Source organism: Heterostelium album, assembly GCF_000004825.1.
Source record: "Heterostelium album PN500 unplaced genomic scaffold PPL_scaffold8, whole genome shotgun sequence".
Taxonomy (NCBI): Eukaryota; Evosea; class Eumycetozoa; order Acytosteliales; family Acytosteliaceae; genus Heterostelium; species Heterostelium album.
Window position 1 is genome coordinate 670,894 of NW_008805070.1, and position 23,904 is coordinate 694,797.

General features: G+C 35.4%; 7 protein-coding genes across 7 annotated transcripts; 5 read left to right on the forward strand and 2 right to left on the reverse strand.

Annotated features, from left to right (window-relative positions):
* Window positions 1-5,063, forward strand: vilA (villin; the record flags this gene model as incomplete). Its single annotated transcript, XM_020578733.1, has 3 exons — window positions 1-172; window positions 249-1,378; window positions 1,443-5,063. The coding sequence occupies 3 exons, from the start codon at window positions 1-3 to the stop codon at window positions 5,061-5,063; spliced, it is 4,923 nt and encodes a 1,640-aa protein (XP_020431197.1).
* Window positions 5,064-6,193: 1,130 nt separating this feature from the next.
* On the forward strand, window positions 6,194-6,708 carry atg8 (autophagy protein 8; the record flags this gene model as incomplete). The annotated part of the gene is made up of 3 exons (XM_020578734.1): window positions 6,194-6,233; window positions 6,311-6,419; window positions 6,495-6,708. 3 exons carry the CDS (start codon window positions 6,194-6,196, stop codon window positions 6,706-6,708), a joined length of 363 nt encoding a protein of 120 aa, XP_020431198.1.
* Window positions 6,709-9,551: 2,843 nt separating this feature from the next.
* Window positions 9,552-10,653, forward strand: PPL_07902 (BAR domain-containing protein; the record flags this gene model as incomplete). The annotated part of the gene is made up of 3 exons (XM_020578735.1): window positions 9,552-9,900; window positions 9,984-10,204; window positions 10,279-10,653. 3 exons carry the CDS (start codon window positions 9,552-9,554, stop codon window positions 10,651-10,653), a joined length of 945 nt encoding a protein of 314 aa, XP_020431199.1.
* Window positions 10,654-11,307: 654 nt separating this feature from the next.
* Window positions 11,308-15,790, forward strand: PPL_07903 (uncharacterized protein; the record flags this gene model as incomplete). The annotated part of the gene is made up of 4 exons (XM_020578736.1): window positions 11,308-11,622; window positions 11,750-12,131; window positions 12,212-12,447; window positions 12,536-15,790. The coding sequence occupies 4 exons, from the start codon at window positions 11,308-11,310 to the stop codon at window positions 15,788-15,790; spliced, it is 4,188 nt and encodes a 1,395-aa protein (XP_020431200.1).
* A 91-nt stretch (window positions 15,791-15,881) lies between these two features.
* PPL_07904 (uncharacterized protein) lies at window positions 15,882-19,535 on the reverse strand (the record flags this gene model as incomplete). Its single annotated transcript, XM_020578737.1, has 5 exons — window positions 15,882-16,462; window positions 16,530-17,916; window positions 17,987-18,156; window positions 18,224-18,506; window positions 19,128-19,535. 5 exons carry the CDS (start codon window positions 19,533-19,535, stop codon window positions 15,882-15,884), a joined length of 2,829 nt encoding a protein of 942 aa, XP_020431201.1.
* A 514-nt stretch (window positions 19,536-20,049) lies between these two features.
* On the forward strand, window positions 20,050-20,482 carry med11 (putative mediator complex subunit 11; the record flags this gene model as incomplete). The annotated part of the gene is made up of 2 exons (XM_020578738.1): window positions 20,050-20,217; window positions 20,309-20,482. 2 exons carry the CDS (start codon window positions 20,050-20,052, stop codon window positions 20,480-20,482), a joined length of 342 nt encoding a protein of 113 aa, XP_020431202.1.
* A 259-nt stretch (window positions 20,483-20,741) lies between these two features.
* On the reverse strand, window positions 20,742-23,888 carry PPL_07906 (putative protein serine/threonine kinase; the record flags this gene model as incomplete). Its single annotated transcript, XM_020578739.1, has 4 exons — window positions 20,742-21,705; window positions 22,293-22,521; window positions 22,595-23,689; window positions 23,873-23,888. 4 exons carry the CDS (start codon window positions 23,886-23,888, stop codon window positions 20,742-20,744), a joined length of 2,304 nt encoding a protein of 767 aa, XP_020431203.1.
* Window positions 23,889-23,904: the final 16 nt, after the last annotated feature.

Here is a 23,904-nt window from a genome sequence, read left to right on the forward strand (position 1 = left end):
ATGGAATACAAACAAGTTGAAAAATCAATTGTAAGAGAATCAAAGGTTAGAAATGTATTTCATAAAGTATGTAAGAAAGAGCTGTTCTATACCAACCTAAAGATCAACCAATCTGCCGAGGAGTTATTGAAAACTTCAAAAACATTATTTGGTTATCCATCTGCTGTTGGAGGTAAGTTTTAATGTTTACATTTTCTGAATTTATCTTGTAAATCAAATATATTAATTACTGTTTATTATTATTATAGGTGGATCATGTTTATGTATTTCAAAATTATCTGCATATGGTAAAGCACCGGATACACCATTTTGTATAAAGGGACACACTGATCCAATCAGTTGTTTTGAATTCAGTCCGTTCAATGATCGTGTTGTTGCCACCGGTAGCAGAGATTGTACGATTAAGCTATGGAATATCGAGGACGAGGATATGAAGTCCAATATTGAAGTTCCACTTTTGGCGTTGCCAAAACAGTCAAAGAGAATCACTGGTGTCTACTTTCACCCGTCGGTCGACTCACTGTTTCTCTCGGCGACGTCCGATCACTGTGTCGATCTTTGGGATCTCTCTCAAGAGGGACAGGTCATCCAAAAGGTGACAGGTGCCACCGATACCATCTTGTCACTCTCTTGGAACACATGGAGTGGCGGCAATCGTTTCGCCACGTCGTCGCGTGACAAAAAGATGAGAATATACGATCCGAGATCCTCTAACTTGCCAGTGCAAGAGGTGGTCACACACGAAGGTGCTCAAGGTTTCAAACTGACTTGGGCAGACGCGAATGGTCTCGACTTGATTTGCACGGTTGGTGCCAACAAGGGTGCGCAACGTCAACTCTTCCTCTGGGATCCAAGAGATCTCTCGAAAGCACTTCACATCAATTCGATCACCACTGATTCGTCTGTGCTCAGTCCATACTACGACTATGCAACCAATATGATTTACCTCGGTGGTAAGGGTGACGGTATCTACTACTATGAAATCGATCGTAGCCAATCGTATTCCATAGGAAAAGCAAGCTTTGGAAACAGCACACAATCTGCAGTGTCTCTGCTACCAAAGAATGTTTGCGATGTCAACCTCTGTGAGATCGATCGATTCTTGAGATTGACAAACAACCAAATCGAAATGGTATCGTTCATGGTTCCAAGAAAATCACAACTCTTCCAAGAAGATATATTCCCACCTGCACCATCTGGAGATCCAACTACCGACGTTGGTCCTTGGTTCCAGGACAAAAATCTAAAGGTTACACCACACACCATCTCCATGAAGCCAGAGGGTATCCTATCTATCTATGAAGTATCAGAGGAAGAAGGTGGTAAGAGTAAACAAAAGGATAAATTGGAACAAATGGCAACAACATTGAATAATAATGTATGATTATATCTTTATTTGAATTTTAGATGAATAACTAATTAATTAACTATATGTTTTATAGGATACATTTATTACAGAAGGAGATGTTAAACAAGAAATAGATGGTTGGTTATTCAATACATATCAACCAAGATATTTAAAGATAATTAAAGATCGATTGTATTGCTTTGTTAATGAGGATTCTGCTCAAGCCGTTTGGGATACCACTCTTGTAAATATTAAATCGCTGGATATCTATGACCAAGAGGAGATCAGAAGCAATAAGGAATGGGAGTTGAGATTTGTTATTACAACAAACAATGGAAAGGAGTTCAAGATTGAGTGCGCAACCGTTGAACTTAAAGATCAATGGATCTCATCGATTCATGCTCATCGTGAGATGAAAATTGAAGATGATCCAACGAGAGAACTTTCTCCTGCACTCAAAGATTTCCACATTGTAAACAACACTCCTATAGTTTCACCATCTGCCATTGCCAAAGGTGAGAATAATACTTTAAACAACAATAATAATAACAACAGCAGTAATAACAATAGCAATGGTAACAACTCTGCAACATCTACACCCAACGCCAATAACTTTGAATTCGCAGTACCAAGCAAACCAGCTGGACCACCAACATTGAAGAGATCACATAGTTTACTATCGAGAAACCCATCCTATACATCGTTGAAGCTGTCCGGTGGTATGACTCCACCTACCACTGCACAATCAAACAACTCTGGTGCCAACACACCGACTCCCACTGCACCACCTTCACCTCGAACATTGAAGCAGGTTGACGTCATCATTGAGGGATCGCTCTTTGAGTTGGTTCCAGGTATTCTCTGGAATTCCAATGTCGAGAAGTGGTATGTTGTCTCTGATGGTATTCTCTATTCGTTCAGAACAAAGGCACTGAAGAATGGTGAACCACTGGAAACCATCCATCTCGAGAAAGCAATCTCTGTCCACAAGACCAAAGAGATCTTCAAGATCGAAGGTTTCAGCTTCCAATTGACTACACCCTCCAGAATCATACATTTACTCGCCAAGAATAAAGATGAAATGAAAACGTGGATCAGTGTACTGAGACAATACTTGAAGAACTCTGGTGAATCCAAACCACCCATCCAAAACAAACAACTGACCGCCAACAGTAATAGCAATGGTGGTGCCAGTGCAATCTCACCGATTGGAAGTGACAATGAAGATAACAATAACGATGGCGCTGATAATATTGGAGGTAATGAAGAGGAGGAGGAAGAACAGACTTTGGAGGGTCAAATGTCAAGAAAACTCAATGGTATATTCTCGATGTGGGGTAACTGTTATATTTCGCTGTTGGCAGAAGATCTTTTTGTTTCAAAGAACAAACAGGCAACTGCACCAGAGTTGAGAATTCAAATGTCATCAATCTCAGCCATCAAGAAACTCTCACCCAATGAATTTACTCTCTACGACAACGCCAATGTTGTTGTATGTAACTTTAGAACTATTCCACCGACTGAGGATTTCGATGATTGCGCTCGTTGGATGGAGGGTTTGGAAGCTGCTAGAAAGCGTTCGATCGATATCATCAAACTATTCGGTATCTCTGACAAGGATCTAGAGACTGTCGTAGAGGATGAGTTGCGATTCATCGACTTGACGGCGCTGAAGAATGGAAAGTCGAAGCTTCTCATGCAAATCAAGGGAAAGAGAAAGATCAGAGTCATCATGGCAAAGCTTGACTCTAGCTCGCTCAACACTCACAACTCATTCGTGCTCGATGCCGGACCTAGAATCTTTGTTTGGGCCGGTGCCAAGAGTTCCAGAGTCAACAGAGCCAAAGCATTGGATTTGGCAAATCGTATCAGACAGAAGGAGAGAGGTGGAAAATCCACTCTTGTACAGCTCGATGAAGGCAGAGAAGACAGTGCCGATTTCTGGGAGATCTTGGGTGGTCGATTAAGTTCGCCCGCTTCCAAACCAACCCCAGAAGAGCAGGATGCAGAATCAACTAAAATGTCAATCTACCGTATCGGTAACGACGTCAAGAAGAACTCACTCAAGGCAAGATTGGCATGGGAAGGAACTGACTGGAGATTACCAAACAAAGAGATTCTCAACACCAAGTTTGTCTATGTTATCGATTGTCAAACTGAAGTATTCATCTGGATCGGTAAGGAGTCGTCACTTCCACAGAGAAAGATGGGTTACAAGGTAGCACTGGCTTTGATCGCTCAGAAAGATCGTCTACCATGGACAAAGATCACCAGAATCAACGAGTTTGGTGAGAGCAATCTCTACAAAGAAAAGTTTGCCAACTACCCAGGTATGCTTCCAATCAGTACAACCAAGATGGAAATCAAGGCAAACGTTGCTCTTGTCAAACCTGAACACACTCTCGAAGTACTTGTTAATCGTCTACACAAGATGGCCGTTGACAACGAGAAGATATTCACATCGGCAACAGATACCGGTAGTCGCATCAAAGTATGGAAGATCGAAGACTTTGAGAAGATCGACCATCCCAACAATCTCTACGGTCAGTTCTTCTCGGGTGACAGTTATATTGTACTCTACACCTACATGCTAAACAACAAGGAGGCACATGTAATCTACTACTACCTCGGTCGTGATAGCTCCATCAACGACAAGGGAACCTCTGCCTATCTCACCGTCGACCTGCACGACAGTCTCGGAGGACAGTGTGTCCAGGTGCGTGTCGTCCAAAACAAAGAGAGTCGTAACTTTTTGAATCTCTTTAAGAACAAGATGATCGTTCACAAAGGTAAATTCAACCAATTCCAAGACTCTACAACTGCACTCTATGAAGTACGTGGTCATGATGAAATCGATGCCCGTGCCTTCCAAGTAGATCTCTCCGCTGCCTCTCTCAACAGCCAACACTGCTTCATCTTGAAGAATGTCTCTGAGAACACCATCTTCATTTGGAGAGGTAAATACTCTGAGGAAATCGAACTCCAATCATCGCTTTCAATCGCTCAAACCATAAATCGATCGGACTCACTCTCCATCTCGATCATCGAGGAGGGAGTCGAATCCTCGGCATTCTGGAACTCGATTCCCGGTGGTAAGAGCAACCGCTACTTTGATATGGTGCGCACTATCAACTCGACCAGCAACACTGCCTACACTCCAAGATTGTTTATCTGTTCCAACTCCTCGGGTATCAACGAGATCAATGAGGAATACCCATTCTCACAGGAAGATCTTGAGATTGGTAATGTCGCAATTCTCGACGTCCAGAGTCATGTCTATGTCTGGCTTGGCACAAGATCGACGCACAGAACCAAGAAGATTGCTATGGAGGTGCTCATTGAGTACTGTAAGCAATCGAAATTCGGACACTCCAACAACACATCGATTCTCATTGTGAATCCATTCGAGGAACCTCTGGCTTTCAAATCACACTTTAGAGCTTGGACCACTGCCAAGTATCCAAAGAACAAACTACCGGTTCAAGAGAAGGACGGTATTCCCGTTGAAGGAGTACTCAAAGACTATCTCAAAGAGGTTTATACCTACCAAGAGTTACTTGCAGATCCACTTCCAGCTGGAGTCGACGCAACCAAACTCGAGATTTACCTTCCCGACGATGAATTTGAAAAGATTTTCAACATGAACAGAAAAGAATGGGAAAAGATACCCGTATGGAGAAGAGAAAACATCAAGAGAACTGTATTCTTATTTTAAAATTTATTGATACAAACAAAACAGATAGATTCTTCATATTTATAATATTCAACTATTTATATATATTTATTTAATCATTTATAAAAAAAAAAAAAATACCTCATAGACAAAGTTTTGTAATACCTTTGTAGTTGTTTATCCCAAATATAATATATATTTATGTTCAATAAAAAAAAAAAAAACATTTATTTATTATTTATGAACAAATTAATATTATTGTTAAGCTACTCATTCAAATTATTAAATAAATAATGAGTGATTGTTAACAATTACTATATTAAAACATGTTTTTTTGGTTAACAACTTAGGTCTAAAAATAATCAATATGATAATGATGACTATTGCTCATCCATTTTAATTATTAATAGCACTCGCTACTCAAAAAAGAAATTTAACACTGCTCATCTTCTCTACACTGTTAATGAAATTTCAAACATCATATGATTGTGATTGTGTAATTATTAATATTATTGAATGTTGTAAAGACCATGAATTTAAAGTTATCATTTAATTTAATGTTTTGTAGAACCCTGGGTTTACACCAACCACTAATTTAATTTTAAATTAAATGATAATTTTAATTATGCACACTTTATTGTTATCATCCCAATCTCTTGAGAAGAAAAGAATTAAAAAAAAAACAAATTCAAATGAATTACAAAAAATTATTTTATTTTATTATTATTATTTTTTTTTGAAATTTTAGTGAATTAAAAAAAAATAACACTATATTAATATATACATAAGCAAAAAACAAAAAAAATCATACAACAAACATTCTATTCATTCATTTTTAAATTTATATAAATATAATAATAAATAACAATATTGTTTTTTTCTCTAAATTATTATTTTTTCTATTTTTTTTTATTTCTTTATTTTTTAATTAATTTGTCAAGTTTTGTTTTTTTTTTTTATTTTAAAAAAGTTTCACATTATTTAATAATAAACAAACAAACAGCAACAGTAATTAATTAATTGTATATAATTCATATTTACCCAACACATCACAACTAAACTTTAAGTTTTAGGTTACTTTGTACATTACCTTTTATTTTTAATATAATATCATTATCTTTTTACTATATTTCTTTTACATATATTTTAATTTAAACATAAATCATATAAAAATGACTCACTCATCTGGTTTCAAGAACGATCATCCATTCGGTATGTATAATAATAATAGTTGTAACACTATCAACTAATAATACTAACGTCTATTTATTATTTCTCAAATAATACAGAAAAGAGAAAGGAGGTTGCAGAAAGAATTAGATCAAAATATCAAGATAGAATACCAGTTATTGTTGAAAAAGCACCAAGATCCGATGCTCCAGACATTGACAAGAAGAAGTATGTAATTAATGATGAATGTGCTAGCGTTGTCCCGATTGACTAACACAAATTTTATTCGCTCATTCTCTTTAGATATCTTGTACCAGCCGATATCACTGTAGGAAAGTTTGTCTATGAAATTAGAAAGCACATGCCAAAGATCAACGCAGAGAAGGCTATTTACTTGTTTGTCAATAATACTTTACCACCAACCGCCGCTTTTATTTCACAAATTTACGAACGTTATAAGGATGAGGATGGTTTCTTGTACATCACCTACAGTGGTGAGAACACCTTTGGTCAATAGATGTGTTTAAAGAAAACTAAATACACGCCGCGTCACATCTAAACCAAACAACAACAACAACAAGAAGAACAATCATGCAAGTTAAGTAAATAACCTAACTAACAAACAAATAACAAAAAAAAACATTTTAAAACAACTAAAAAAAAAAAGTAAAAAACAAAAAACCAAATAATAATTATAAACTTAACCAACAACCTACTAGTAAAAAAGCAAAAAACCAAAATTAACCTCTCCTGATCTATTGTATACATTTAAATAATAAAATAGTTTCTATCCTTTACTCTCACTGTATAAATCACAAAACTATATTTTACATTTTTCTTTTTATTATTTACTCTATTGATCAATGATTATATGATTTACAAGATTGTATTTGTTTGACAATGCATTATATAAGTTCAATTTTGTGACCTTTCAAACTTTGTGAATCACATACCTATTGATGATGGTGCTTGATGTTTTTAGTTTTCCCAATTCTCTTAAAGAAAAAATGCCAAAAATCAATTTTATGATAATAATATTTTTTTAATCTCCCACTACACAATTACAACAACCACTCAGAAACAAGAAACAAACAAACGAACATCATGACATTGTAGAGGAATTATACATCGATGTAAATGTTTTATTGTTTTTTTTTTTTTTTTTTTTTTTGCAAATATTATAATGGGAGTATGCAATAATATTAAGATTGGTTTTGTGTTTTTCTTACCTTTTTGAACAAAAGATTCATCAGTGTAAACAATGTTGGTGTGTGGGTCTAAACTTTTGTTTTTTTTTCTACAATAATTATAGTGAACACACCTTTTTACTTTGGGCTTTATAATGAACAACTGAAAACACTGGTTGTTAATCTCTTTGTTTGCATTGTGTTGGTTGTTTTCTTCTACTTTGGTGTTCTTGTTTTTTCTCGTTTTAAAAGAATCACCATCACCTTTAATAAATTAATCACAATAGATAATCCAATAATTGCATTTCTTAATTTTCAAACTTTTTTTAATTATTATGATAATAGACAAAATATTATAATATTTACGACCATCAAATTCAATTTAATTTGATTTGATTTGAATCATCCTAATAACTATAATATTAATTGTATGAATCAATTTTCAAACAATTTCTATCTAATTTAATTCTTTATTTACTCTTTATTACTTTCATTATATATCTAGATCAAACACCTCTGTATTTTAAAATCAAATTCAACTAATTAATTCAAATTGTCAAGGATAATACTATTGACATTATTTATTTCAGTTGGAAGTTTATTTATTTATTTATTTATTATTTATTCATATTTCTTAAATTACAATATTACTACATACATATTATAATTCAAAAGTTAAATCTATTATTATCATAGCTAGTTACTACATTTAGAATATTTTACATTTATATTTATAATTATACTCAATCTATTTATATATTAAAAAGTAAATAGATCATTTTTTAATCAATAAAAATTCATATTATCATTGTCAGGATTGCTATTTTTTTTTATCATACATCAGCCAGCTGAAATTAATTTAGTAATATCTCAATTGATCAAGATCAGTGATACGATCTATATTGTTTGTTCAATACTTCACGGATTACTCACGTTGTGATTGCCAACCATTTAACAAGTTTGGAACTTTAATATTAGTGGTAATATATTAACTATGCAAATCAGAATCGTCAATCTTTCATATCTTGCTCACTATTTCGAATGGAATAGTTATAGTAGGATCGCTTGAAGGTTGCATTTCATTTCTCCAATTGGTCTTGTCTACTCTGTTTTTTATGATGATAATTCTGTTGTTGCAACATTCTTACTTCTTTATGATTCATTATTAATTCGTACTAACTAATTTTTAATTAAAACCCATATACCACTTTTCTTTTCTTTTTTCACACTTACTCTACACTCCCTTTCACAAAATACACTAATCAGGTTGTCACCAACTCAAATCTAAAACTAACACTTAATGGACCAATCAAATAAATAAAGACACCCAACTCATATATTTCCATATTACCTGTATCAAATTAAATTAATTTGATCATTCCAAAATAGATAAAAAAAAATAGAATTTTGAGTTATACATAAAACAACCACGAATATAAATACAAACATTTGAACGCAATCACTCAGAAAAAAAAACTAAAACTCACACACATAAATATAATCAATTGCAATCACAAACAATAAAAACACTACCACAAACATTCATGGACACCACATTAAAAAAACCAATTAATAAACACTCAGAAGAATAAAAATGAGCTTTTTATATAACCACCTCTACCAGGTGTTCTTGGTGTATTAGTTTATTTGTTATCTTTTCAGAGAGAAGTTGTATAACTTAAACTCCACATCAAAAACAAAAAAAAAAAAAAACAAAAGTAACAATAACAACAAATAGATTTTTCCATTTTAAATGCTTCATTGTTAAAGTTCATCACAAGTGGTAAAATAACACTACTCCTTCTCTATTATCGGTTATCACATCGTATATCATATGGTTGTGATATATGTATATTTTGTACAACATATATATGAGGTTTTAATTTTAATTCTATTACTATTTATAAACATTCCAAAAACAACAACAACAGTAAACATCCAACTAATCAATCAACCAACCATCAACAACATCACTAATCAAAATAAAACAATAAACACAAACTAAAAAAGACCAATTGATTTTTATATTATTATAATAATTATTCTGTTTCACTAAATAAACTATAATTAAATTCTATTCTTACTTTCTTACTTACATTCTATATTTAAATTCTCCATATATTACAAACAACTTTATTAGTATACTTTCAAAAATTCAACCATTAATTAAAAAATGGAGCCAAGAGATAGATCTACTTCATTGACATCACCACCCAAAGAATCCCCAAAAGCATTTTCATACAATGGAAAGCTATTTACAAACAATCCCAATAATTCCGACGTCACCGGATCGGGCTCAAACTCGTCGAATTCAGCACATACATCACCACCAAACAAATCGAGAATGAGAAGATTATCCCTGACTGTCTCTGTTTCCACTCAAAAATACCTTGAGAAGATGGGAAAGCAGACCACTACCGACACCAACGATATAAAAGAACTTAAAACTCTGCTGAAGGGTTTAAAGAAAGATCTGAGAGGTATCAAGAAACTTGGAAGACAAATTACAATCGATGCACAAAGTAAGTTGGATCAGTGAGAGATAGAGATTGGTTTAATATTTTTAACTAATTTTGTTTTTTTTATATCTTTTTTTTTTTTGTAGAGGAAACAAGTGGTAAACAATTTGGAGAGATGTTGTTGGAGTTTGGAGAAGGTGCATTAAAATCCACAGAAGAAGGATTGGCCATGAGAGAGCTTGGCGAACAAATTGTAAATTTCGAAGAGAATAGAATGGAGGAGTATACGAATGGTTTGGGTGGAATGATTGAACCAATGTTAAATTATTATAGTACAGATTTGAAGAAAGCAAGAGAAGTTAAAAGAGTATGTCTTTTTAAAAAAAGAATTGATTGTGTTTTTTAAAAAAATAATTTATTAATCTTGTTTTTCCGCAATAGAAACAAAATTTAGTAAGAATTAGATATGAACAGTCTTCACAGAATTTAATGGAGACAAAGAAAAAGAATGATATTTACTCGATGAAGACACTGAATGCCCGAAAGAACGAGGAGGACTGCAAGACTGTCTATAACTCTACGACCAAGGAGTTTATCGAGGTGATGAAGAGTAACAAGACCAAGTTTCAAGCGGATTTGAGGAGTATGATAAAGGAGTTTGCCGATATGCAGACTCAATACTATCGCGAGGCCATGGAGAACTGGGAAGACTTTTACGATTCACTCGATTCCATCATACCGGATAAAGAGGAGGAAGAGGAGGGTGATGAAGACGCTGGAGAGGAAACTGATCATTCTGATGAAAAATCAAAATAAAAGAAAAAAAAAGTAACCACAACAATTCAACTAAATCAACCAACTATAAAACAAACAAACAAAACAATCAATACTTATACTTATAAATATAAATATATATATTATATAACATTAAAATAGTTAAAAGTAGAGAATTGAATTCTCATTAATGTTCGTGAAATTAAACTTTTTAGATTTTTATTTTTACAAAAACAGTTGCTGTAAGAAAATTCCATTTAAATTTTCTTATTTTTTATTTTTTAAAAATATTTTTGATTTTTCAATTTTTCATTCAAAAATGCTACTCAAAATTTAAAGAGAGCAAGTCATTTATTAATTATCATAGTCAATGCAAACATAGTATTATTGTGATTTGATTCTTAAAAAAGTCAAATCAAACTATAATAATCCTTTGTTTTATTATATCTATCTATTTTTATATATATTACTGTCAATATTCTCAATATTAATTGAGATTTTTTATTTATTTTGACTTTTTTATTTTTAATTCTTTTTTTTTTATTTTTAAAAAAATTAGTGTTTATTTTTTGTTATAATAGTTAGTTAGGTGGAGTTGATAGATAGATATAGATAGATAGATAGTAGAATAGATCGCGAATAGATCATAAATAGTCTTTAACGATATTTATATAATATAGATATTTTATATAACAAATGTCTACGAATGATTTAGATGCTGGTGGACAAGCAACAGCGGTTCAACAGCAACAATCACAACCAATCGATGAAACATGGAAGAGAGTTTGGTCATTGGGTGAAATGAGAGATTCATCGAAACAATGGAATCTCGCCTCCGATGCAGGTCTGCTCAATTTCATGCAAGACTTTGCAAACCGTTTAATCAATCAAACAAAAGAGTTGGAGAATCACGTCGATTCACTAGTTCACGATGTAAAGTCAACTCATGTAAAAGTACACAACACCTTTGATCAATTCTTAATGCTTTCACATTCACAATTCATTGAAAATGTTTGTATAAATAACCAATAGATTATTATTCTTAATAATCAAATATATATATATATATATATATTTACTAACATAAATAATAATAATAATAATAATAATAAATAATAATAATAATCAATTATAATAGAGAGTTTATGAAGATAATTCAGAGGTTGAGAAAGCAGGTGAGATGGAGACTGCTGGATCGGCAAATGAAGTAAAACCAGAGATTACAGAGGAGATTCTTATTCCAAAGTTTACCAGTGCCATTCAATTGGGTCTGGCAGCATTGGAAAAGTCAAACTCAATGAGCAATGCAATGGAGGTGTCAGAGTTGTCGCCAACCTCCTCGATTGTCGATGGATCCAACATCGATACAATGTTGGCAGAAGGTGAGCGTCCAGCCGACGAAAACAATCAACAACCAAAGAAACCAGAGAAACTCGACCACTACTTACGTTATCCACTTCCACACATCATCGGTTCACAACAATTCAAGGAAGATGATTATTGTGGTCTTTTCATTGAAGGTAAATATCATATCATTAGTAATAATACTTGTACTATATTTATACTAACAATCATAACAAAACATAATATATATCTATAGAATCAGATACAGAATCAAGTGAAGCAAGTGAGTCAGAATCAGAGTCAGAATCAGAGGATGAAGTACCACAACTTCCAGATGGTTTGGAGGCTAATCCAGATGGAAGTTTATCATTGTCCACCGAGCCAACAAGACCACCAGTTCTCTTGGACCAAACTTCCTCATTCTTACAACCAGATCAATCCTCATCCAGCAACTTGTTCCAGGAGGACGACAGTACATTTAGTAATAATAATGTAAGTAGTACTTTTACTATCTTTTCTTTACGACCAAAGAGAATATTCATACCTTATATTTTCTATTTCTATTTCGATTTATTAATAGGAGAAACAAGGATCATCAGGTGATCTTTTCGACGATGATATATTCACTTCTGCACCATCTTCTAAACCAAAATCATTTACTACCAGTTTATCAGATATTTTGGGTGATGATGACGGTGATTTGTTTTCATCGGCACCAAAGTCATCGACCTCAACAACAGAGAAGAAAGATGCTTTCCAAGACGAATTGGCAAATGCTCTCGGTGGTGGTTCAAAGAAATCTGCTGTCAAGGACGACGATTTGTTTGGTGATGATGCACCTGCTACTTCAACCAAATCAACCAAACCCAAATCGATGTTTGATGACGATCTCTTTGAAGATTCACCAGCCGCCAGCACCTCCACTGCTGAAAAGCCAGCAAAGAAAACTGTCACATTCGATGATAGCATGTTTGGAGATACTCCTTCCGAGAAGCCAAAGACCACTACCACTTCTACCGCCAAGAAGTCACTCTCTGACTTGTTCTCCGATGACAGTATGTTTGGTGATGATGAGCCAGCAGCAGCTCCAAAGAAGGATACAAAGAAATCGATAAGTTTCCTCGATGACGATGACGATGATTTGTTCGCTGCCAAACCAAAGAGCAAACCAGCTGCCGCACCAAAACCAGCTTCAAACCCATTGGGTGACGACTTGTCTGAGCCAGCACCTAAAGCAGCTGCTTCCGACTCTGAGAAATCTTCAGATGAACAGCCCGCCGCTGCACCAAAGGCAAAGAAACCAGTCGGTGGTGTTAAATTGTTTGATTTCGGTGGTGACGAAGATATCTTGGCCATCAAGAAGAAAGATACAACCCCAACTAAACCTAAAGAAACAGCTTCTGCCTCTACCAGTACCGATAGCGAATCCGATCTCTTTGGAGGTATTTCAACAAAGAAAACAGATACAAAGAAGAATATGACATCGGATATTCTTGGACTGGAAGGTGATCTTATGGACAAGCCAGTACTCCCAGTAAAGAAACACAAGCCAAAGACATTCGATGATTCATCCGATATTTTAGGTTTGGGAGAAGCTGCCAAGCCAGCAGCTACCACCACAACTACCACTGCTCCAGAAAAGAAAACAATTTCAGATGACTTTTTCAATTTATCATCAGCTGATGACATATTAAAGGCACCACCAAAGAAGCAAGCAGCCGTCGAAGAGAAACCAGCACCAGCTGTTTCGAAACCAAGTAAATCAAGTTTCTTTGACGATGCTGAGGATCCTTTGGTAACACCACCAAAGAAACAAGCTGCTGTCGAAGAGAAACCAGCTACTGCTGCCCCAGTAGCTGAACCAACACCAAAACCATCGACTGAAGTAGATTCACCATTGGGCTTGGCAACTGCAGCTTCAACACCAACATCAACCCCAGCCGTTTCCAAACCAAGTAAATCAAGTTTCTTTGATGATGCTGATGACAATCCATTGAAAACTCCACCATCCAAGGCTGCAGCTGATACTAAGCCAACTCCAGCCGTTTCCAAACCAAGTAAATCAAGTTTCTTTGACGATGTTGATGATGGTCCATTGAAGAAGACTGCTTCTTCAGATCCCGATTCATTGTTTGGTGGATTGGGTGGTAGCTCTACAAAGAAACCTGCAGCCACTACAGCAGCCCCAGCCAAGAAGGATTTCTTTGGTGACCTCGATTCGCCACTTGGAGTAGCTGCTCCAGCTACATCCAAACCGACAGCATCAGTTTCATCACCACTCGGAGGTGATGATAGTTTATTTGGAGGATCTATTTCTGTTTCTAAACCAGTCGAAAAGAAACCAACTGTTATAGCCTCATCAGAGTCTGCATTCGATCCACTCAACCCAACAGCATCGACTACCAGCACCACATCCAAACCAAAATCCAATGACTTCTTTGGTGATCTCGACAAACCAACAACAGCAACTAAATCAGATTCATTGTTTGGTGACACACCAAAACCAGCCGTCTCAACAAAACCAAACAAAGACTTTTTCAGTGATTTCGATGAAAAGCCAACAACCAAACTCAACAAAGATGATATATTTGATGTTCCAGTTGAGGCTGCCAAACCAGCAGTCGCTGAGAAACCAGTTGTAAAACCAACTGTTGTTGCTGAGAAGCCAGTTGAGAAACCAGCTGCCAAGAAGGACTCACTCTTTGATGACGGTATGTCATTAGGTTTGGGTGCAGCCAAGAATAAATCACCTCTTGAAGAAGCAAAGAGCTCCGGAGGTTTGTTTGGTGATAGCGATTCATCTTTGCCAATTTCAAAGCCAAGAAACAAGTCCATTGGTTCCATGTTTGAGGCACAACAACAAGCTGCTGCCAAGGAGAAAGAGGAAGCTGCTGCCGCTGCTGCACCAAAGAAGGCACCAAGTGGAAAGATCGGTGCACTTTTGGGTGTTTTAGCATTGGACCCATCAAAGATGGCACCAGGTGCAGCCCCACCAAGAAAGAAGAAAGTTGAAACAGATGATGAAGAAAACAGTGCAACAAGCAATACCGAAAAGAGTGATACCGATGACAACAGCGGTAGAGAGAGTCCATTCCCATCGAGAGGACGTAGTGGTAGCGAGAGTAGACCACGTGAACGTTCATCATCATCAGCAGACGAATCGGCTGGTGATTCCGCTCAACTTACACATGTCACCAAGAGTAGACCTAAATCTGCTGGAAGAAGACCACCATCAAGAAAACCAAGTGCTGCCGCTACTGCTAGCAGTGACTCGTCCTCCAAGGCATCAACCATCACACCATCAAATGAACCATCGATCTTTGACAGTATTCCAACACCAACTACAACCACCACTCCATCTACTAAATCAACAACCACCGCTTCCACTTCTGAGGATTCACTATTGGGTATCCCATCAACAAAGAAAACAACCACTTCGCCAACAGAAACTACCACCAACGGAAAACACACCAATGGTTCAACTAAACCTTCATTGTCATTGGATGACGATGATGTGAAACCAGCTACTAAATCAACAACCACTAAATCAACCAAATCAACTACCAAAGCAACACCAGATTCAATTTTCGATGACTTGCCTTCAGTTCCCACAGTCAAGAAGACAACTAAACCAGCAGCAAAGAAAACTACTACTACATCAACCAAGAAGGAGGCTGACAATCTGTTTGATGACATTACACCATCTAAGCCAGCTGCAAAGAAGAAGGCAGCTGCAGATGATCTTTTCGATGATAAACCAACAGCAGCACCAGCCAAACCAAAGGCTGCAAAATCAAAGAAGGCAGCTGCTAATGTTGATAGTTTATTCGATTAATTAAAAATAATAAAATAATATAATTTAATTTTCATGTAATTTTTTTATCTGTTAATACACATTTTTTATTCATTATAGTTGATTATATAGGTCAATGAATATTCAAACTATCGTGTAGAAATTCAAGAACAGATTTTCTGAAGCTTGGTATCTTTACGATATCGTCGGTTTCAGGTATGTATAAATGATTCTCTGCCAAGTATCGAACACATTCATCCAACAAGAGTGTTGTTTCGTGCATGTCAGCCAATTTGAATATATTATAGATGTTGTCAGTGTTGAATTCCTTGGTGATAAGACTTTCGCACAGTAGTTTTAATCGTGGAAGCATAAATCTGTTGGCTGCGATCAACAAAGGCATCGATTCTTCAAGAGTCAGCTTTGATGAGAGCTCACCAGTATAGATGTACTCCATGACATGTAGGAATGTTATGTGGTCAACCGATTCAATTCGCACTTCGTTCTCCAAACTCTCTTTCAGTGGTTGTTCAAACATTGCTCTAAAATAATCGGATCTGGCACACAACAAACCTTTCCATGCATATATTGGTTTGTTTTCTACAATGAACGTTATATCTTTGTAGTTGATATTATTTAACAGATACTTCATATCGCTATTTAATGTACATTTAGGTATCGTTGGATCTATTTCTTTGTTTTTATATACTTTAACTATGAAATCAAAGATATTAATAAAATGAATTTTTAATGGAAGGTGGTGATATATTCTATTGCATACCTCTTTTATAAAGTAGATTTAATAAGGATTTCTGACATCTTTTGGGATCAGCATTTTTCTGTAGTAGAAATATTATACAAGAGATATCGGATTCTCTTAATGCATCGGCAAGTGGTATTACATCGGGGTGAGTAGGACTACATAGATTAACATCGGCACCATGTTGAATGAGCATTTCCATCATCACCAAGTTTCCATTGATAACTGCTTTGTGTAGAGGAGTGTGGCCTTTCTCATCAAATTGATGCAAGCATTGCGGAGAATGCTCGATCAAAAGCTGAGCAATAGTGTATTCATTTCCGGCAACAGCAAGATGAACAGCATTTCTTCCATCTTTTGTACAGATCTTTGGATCGGCACCTCTCTCCAATAAGATCTTTACAAATGAAATCTTTCCTTTGCCCCATATCGCTTTGTGCAAAGGTGTATATCCATCTTGGTCTCTTACATTCATTTGCAGTGGAACAACTGAAGCAATGAATTCTTCATAATGATTATTCTGGAAATGATATTCATTATTGTTTAAATATATAATGGTATTATTATTATTATAGTTATTGTTGTTGTTTGTAGTGGTTGTTATAGTTGTATTTGGTATTGATAGAGATCTATCATCTTTTGTATTATTTACATTGTTTTGATGGATAATGATTGGATTCACATTATTTGGTGACCCACTTAATGCAATTCTACCACCATTTTGATCGTCATCGCTATCAGTATCTTCAAGGTTCTCTTGACCTTCAGATTGATTTTGAGTTTCATTATTTTCGCTTGTATCAAAGTTATCTGACGTCTCTGCAATATCTTCGATATTCAATTCAATTCCATTGTTATTTTGATTATTTGGTGTTGAATTATTATTGTTGTTGTTGTTGTTATTTGATTGATTTGAACAACCATATTTAATTAATAAACCAAGTAATCTTGATTCCGATAAACATATTGCCCAGTGAAGAGGTGTTCTGTTTTGTTTATCGGGAATGTTGATGTCAGCGCCCCACTTTATAAGAGATTCAACACACCATAGCCTGCTTACACGTATCGCCAGAGACAGTGGTGTTGTCAAACAGGTATTCTTTGCATTAACCTGAGCACCGTATCTAACGAGTAGTCTTGCCACTTCAAGATGACCGTTCATCACTGCTTTGTGAAGTGGAGTGAAACCTTCGTGATCCTTACAGTTGACATCGGCCATTCCAGTACTAATCAATATTTCTGAAGTGGGTAAATCACCATTGTACGCACACCAATCCAATGGTGTTCTACCTTTGTAATCAGTAACATTTGGGTTTGCACCATTGGAAAGCAGGAAACGAACACCATCATAACTACCTTTATATGCAACCCAATGTAATAAAGTTAATCCCCAATCACTAATATTATCCTAATTTTAAATTTTGTTAATAAAAAAAAAAAAAAGAAAAAAAGGAAAAGAAAAGAATAACCAAACATACTTTAAATTTCTTTCTTGAGAAATCATTTATAATTTCCATTTGTAATTCTATCAGAATAGAATCATCAGTATAATTAATGAATCCATTCTTGGCATCGTATAGTATCGAGAGTTTAAAAAACTGTGGAAATCCCCAATCCTCAACATTTGCTTTAAACTTCTTTCCTTCCACTAATAATAAAAACCGATTAGTTTGATTGACAATGTTGCTAGTTTTTGAAATAAAATAACAACTTACCTTGTCTGGTAAATTTAGAACCATCACGTTGATTGATAACAGAGAATTTGAAATTTACTAAAAAGAACCATTCCGGTATGTTGTTGAGTGTAACTGTTTCTGCAACCTTTAGATAGATCGAAAGGTGGTCACCTCCACTCTTGCCTTTTGGATAGACGGCTATCATCCATTTGCATTGGCCAACTTTGAATACCGGACTGATAGCACGCTCACGCAGCGTCGATACTTTCTGGAGTTTCCATGTGTAGACACTTGACGACTCTTCATCGAAATACGAGGTGTTCTGAATGATGTCAATACGAAACTCTACAAGTAGCTGGTCGTTGTGTAGCCAACCCGACTTTTTGTCCTTGAGCATCTCTTTCTTGAGAATCTGTGAGAAACCAAGATCGGTATGATGCTTGTGGAATCGATGTGCAATCACCTCACGTTTGATCTTGTTCATCGGATCGAGATGATTCACTATCATAAAGGTGAATGTAACCAAATGGAACCAGCCGTCAGCCAGAGAGTCGTGATTGGCAACCTCGAGATACAGTGAGAGATTCTCGTCGGAGCGCGAACCCTTTGGGTAGGCAACCAACTTCCAAGAACATCCACTCACCAGGAATGTGTTACTATAGACCTTTCTATCCTTGATCTTGCTGAAATTATCGATGCGCCAAGTGTAGACGCCAACAGAGTTGGAGATAGAGTAGCTCAGTGGGATGCCAGGATTCGTTGGAAGCTTGTCATTGACATCGGCGTTGTAGTGTAGCAAGAGTCGCGCACATTCACGCCACCCGTTTAGCATTGAATACATGAGAGGAGTGTATCCCTCTGCATTCTTTGCGTTGATGATCGAAGAGAGTTGTTGTTGCTGCAGCGGTGTCATGTTTGCACTGGACTGACTCTTTAGTATTACCTCTATACAATCTGCGTGACCAAACAACGCAGCTTTATGCAAGCAGGTATCACCTTTTTCATCGCGTTTATTCAGTTTCTTTAGATCTTTCTTTAGTAGCTTCTGTACCAACTCTGCATTACCTTTACGAGCTGCATCAATAATCTTTGAACTATTGTGAAAATTGTTGTTGTTGCTGCTGCTGCTGTTGGTATTATTGCTACCATTGATACTGTTACTACTATTACTATTACTATTGGTTATTGAATTTACATTATTACTTCCAACATTGAGAAATCCAGAATAACTGTTTGGACTTGAACTTATTGTCACTCCATTATTTACAATGACATTTGAAACTGTATTATTATTATTACTATTGTTATTATTATTATTTGAAATACCTGAGGATGTCCTCATAGAACTCATTCTTTATATATTTATATATTAATACAAAATAAAAAAAACAAACAAAAATGATATATGTGTGTATGTTTATATATTAATCAAAAATATTTATATTTAGAATACAATGTAGTAAATTAAACTAAACATTTGGTAACTAATACTACTAAATATATTGATTTTATATTGATTTAGATTATTATTATTATTGTTAAAGATGATTGTGTAATTAATTTGATATAAAATGTCAAGAAATAATAAAACAAAATATTAAAAATTTATAATTAATCAATCTGTTTTTTGTTTTTGTTTAATGGGGGTAATGTGGTTTGGATAAAAGTTAATATTAAAAAAACACAATCAATATTGCACATGTGTGTGGATAATGACAAAAAACAAAAAAAAATATTAAAAAACACCAATTTAACAAATCAACATTCAAAAGTATTTGCAGATCTAGATCATTTTTTTAATTTATTTTCTTTCGTTTTATTTATTATTATTATTCATTTATATATATATGTAAATAGTTAAAGTTATGAATTCATTGACAGTTTTAAATAATATAGAAGATCGTGTAGTCGAATCAATCAATACCGCTGGTAAAGCATTGAATATTCTCTCGAAATCATTAGATATAAAACAAACTACACCATCGATACAAGAATTCAAACAGTTATCCGATCGTTATTTTAATATCGTTGAGGTTAGTATTAATACTATAGAGATTATTTAGTTTGTTTTATTACAGATTTAAAAGAACTAAATCAATTCATTCTGCGACTTTAAAACAATAGAAAGATGTATATAAAGGTTTAATGGAATTTGTAGATTCAATGACAGATGTTGCACCTTTTGATCACTCTAGCTATTCAAACAAATGTGAACTCGATGTATCACATAATTTCACAGAGATCATATTGTTACATCTTGAAGAGATGGAGGAAATACTAAAAGAAGATATCAACTGAAGTCAAAACTAATACTGATCAATATCAACAACACAAAATAATAATAATATAAATAATAAAAAAACATAAAATATTGTATATAGAAAATCGATTGTATTTATATAAATATATATATGTATATTTTATTTATTTATTTTACTTTTGTTAATAGTATAAATATAGTTTATATATTGTATTGTATTGTATTGTATTGATTTGTATTACTATATGGTATGGTATTGGGTTAAAAGTGTTTTGGTTTGGTTTGGTTTGGTTTTGTTTATCTTTTACGAGTCATGATTGAAGATGATTCGTCGAAATCGTCATCGAAATCATCACCAAACATTTCTTCTTGGGTGTTTGTTACAACTTCACTGCTGCTAGAGTGCATCATACTACGTTGCTTACGTTGATTCATTTGGAACTCTTTGTTTTGTTCGAGTTGTTGTTGTAGTAGTTGACGACGTCGCATATCATCGGTTGTACTACTTTGTGATCTTCTGTGACCTCTTTGCACAGGTGCTTTGGGTGGTGGCATCAATGAACCCGCTGACTTTTGAAGAGCAGTCGGTAGATGTTGTGGATAAAATGGAACCGCATCAAATGGATTACCACTAGATTGTTGTTGTTGTTGTTGTTGTTGTTGTGAATGTTGCTGTGGATGTAAATGATGTGATTGTTGTTGGTGATGAGATTGTGGATGAAGAAGGTGAGGTTGTTGTTGTTGTTGTTGCTGTTGTTGTTGTAACTGGAAAGGATTGATTGAAAGTTGATCGAATCCAGATACAGGGATATTGTTTGAACTACGATTGAAAGATGGAGAGACTGGTGGTGATGGCGATGGTGTAAGGATAAGTGTATATAATCTAGCATCGTCGAGTGAAGCGGAATGAGGGAATCTCAGTGGTGGTCCTCCTCCAATCATTGGTTGGTTATTGTTATTTGGTTGTGCTACCATCTTTCTAGACATCACTGGTGACTGTGGAAGTGACAAACTAGTATTGGATTGCGGTTGTTGTTGCTGCTGCTGCGGTTGAAGATACAATGAGTTTCTCGGTGATTGTGCAGGCGACACCGACGCACTGGAAAATGGATCCATCGAATCGGTTGAGTTTGAAAATGGATTGAAAGTTGGTTCTGCACTATTATTGCTATTGTTATTACTATCACTGACAAATGGATTGATGGTTGTCGAAATGGTTTGTTGTTGTTGTTGTTGATGTTGATGTTGCTGTGATGTGTTGCTGGGAAGGTGGAAAGCGGGTGGTGATTTCGGGAGTGTTGGGAAGAAGATGTCGGTGGAGAATGGGGGATGTGCACTTAGCTTGGAGTATTGATCTCTCAGGATTTGGTAGCACGACTGGAACTTCTGGACGAGCGACGCCAGTGAGTGGTCGGCGTCGGGCAGTCGCGAGAGAGTGGCGAGTGCACCGCTGATATAGCAATAGATGGAAAATGAAGTACTATTAAGAATATTTACACAGGTTTGGATTAGTGGCATTGGAATGGATGCGAGCGATGCACTCGACATTGACATCTCAAATATGGCATTCTGAGTGACAAACATCTGCTCCAACACTGATATCAAGACATTTATACAGGAGATACTAATGGGATGGTTCGAGTCGGTCGACTCTGGAAGTGGCCATTTGTTTTCGTCAAAGCTAAACAATCCATCCACCAAATAATACTTGTGATAGAATACAACCAGTTTATGTATCAACAATGAATAGTGTGAAAGGAAATCACTTACCATAAGTACTATAATTGTAATAGGTTAATTTAAATATGCATTTTGATAATTAGGTTTAATAATGAAATAAAAAGTTACGACATACATTTCTCTTTTTGTTTTAACCAACCAAGATATAGATTATTGAAAAGATCTTTACTATCGTAGGCATCTATTTTGAAAGTTTGGTTGCCTTCGACCATCAATTTATGTACAAGTAGCAGTGATTTCAAGCAGACAGCAGGTTCTCTAAGTGGTCGCTTTACAACCTCGCTCATTATTCCATTTCCAGGTGTTAGATTATAATTTAATGATATTGATTTTAATTCTAAATTTAATTAATAATGATATTAATAACTATAGCCACTAATTAATATTAATTAATAAAAAAGATATCTTACTTGAAAATGATTCCATATCAAATATTGGATCAGAGTTTGTAGCAATTGCAACCAATGAAGTAATTTCTTCGATTTCATATGATTTTACACTTGATGGTTCAAGGTTAAAAGCTAAAGGTGATTCCAATTTCGATGTATTCGGTATAGCTAATGGTGCCATTGAAGGTGTTGTTGCAGGTGTATTTGGTTTACTAGTTGATCCACCAACAGGTCTTCGTTTGGCTGCTGCACTCGATAGTTGTGGCTGTTGCTGAATAATAATAGGTTGCATCGGTGCGGATGGTGATTTTCTTCTGATGTGTGGTGATGTCTGATCCAAAGCAATATTAGGATTAGAGAATTCATCATCTTCCATTTGTTCAAATCCATCAAATGTTGGCTGCTGCTGTTGTTGTTGTATTGGTGGTTTTGGTGGTTTACTGCTCATCGAATGTCCAATACCACCACCATTTATATTACTACTGTTATTGTTATTTGTAACTGTTGATGAAGTTGAGAAATTACTATTGTTGTTGTTGTTGCTGTTGTTGCTATTGTTATTACTTATGGATGATGAAAGATTCGGTGAAGTATAAGGATTGTTGTGATATTGTTGTCCTTTGCCAGGGAATATCTGTGGAATGCCACGTAGTCTACAGACTTCGTTGGTGATGTAATAGATATCGGGACGAGTGTCTACTTCCGGGTGGAGCATGTAGCGAATCAGTGAGATCATCTCGTTTGAGTAGGAGGTTGGCGTCGGTATCTGGTAGTTTCCGTTGAGAATACCGAGTGATCCGGCCTCCTCAAAGGGCGTGGTGTAAAAGAGTAGTTTGTAAAGCAGACAGCCCAGTGCCCATATATCGACCTTCTCGTTGATCACCTTTGAGCGGTAGAGATCGATCATCTCTGGCGGCCTGTATTGCGGTGTGGTGTGTTTAGCGATGTCCTCTTCGGCGACAGTCATATCCGACTTGTTATTGAGGTGAACGACACCGACAATCGCACTGCCAAAGTCACACAGCTTGTAGATACCGGTCTCTTCATCCAACAATACATTCTCCACCTTGAGATCACGATGAATCACCGGTGGACTCTGTGAATGCATATAAGCAACTGACTCACAAATATCCGTGAAAATAGCCAATATCTCTGATTCATTCAATCTATTGTTCTGTCGCTTCATCATCAAATCTACAAGCATTCCACCTAAACATCAGCAACAACAACAACAACAACAATATTTAGTCATTAACTAATGTGTAACTAATATAACTATTCAAAAGAAAACAAACATACCAGCACAATATTCCATTAATATAAATATTTCA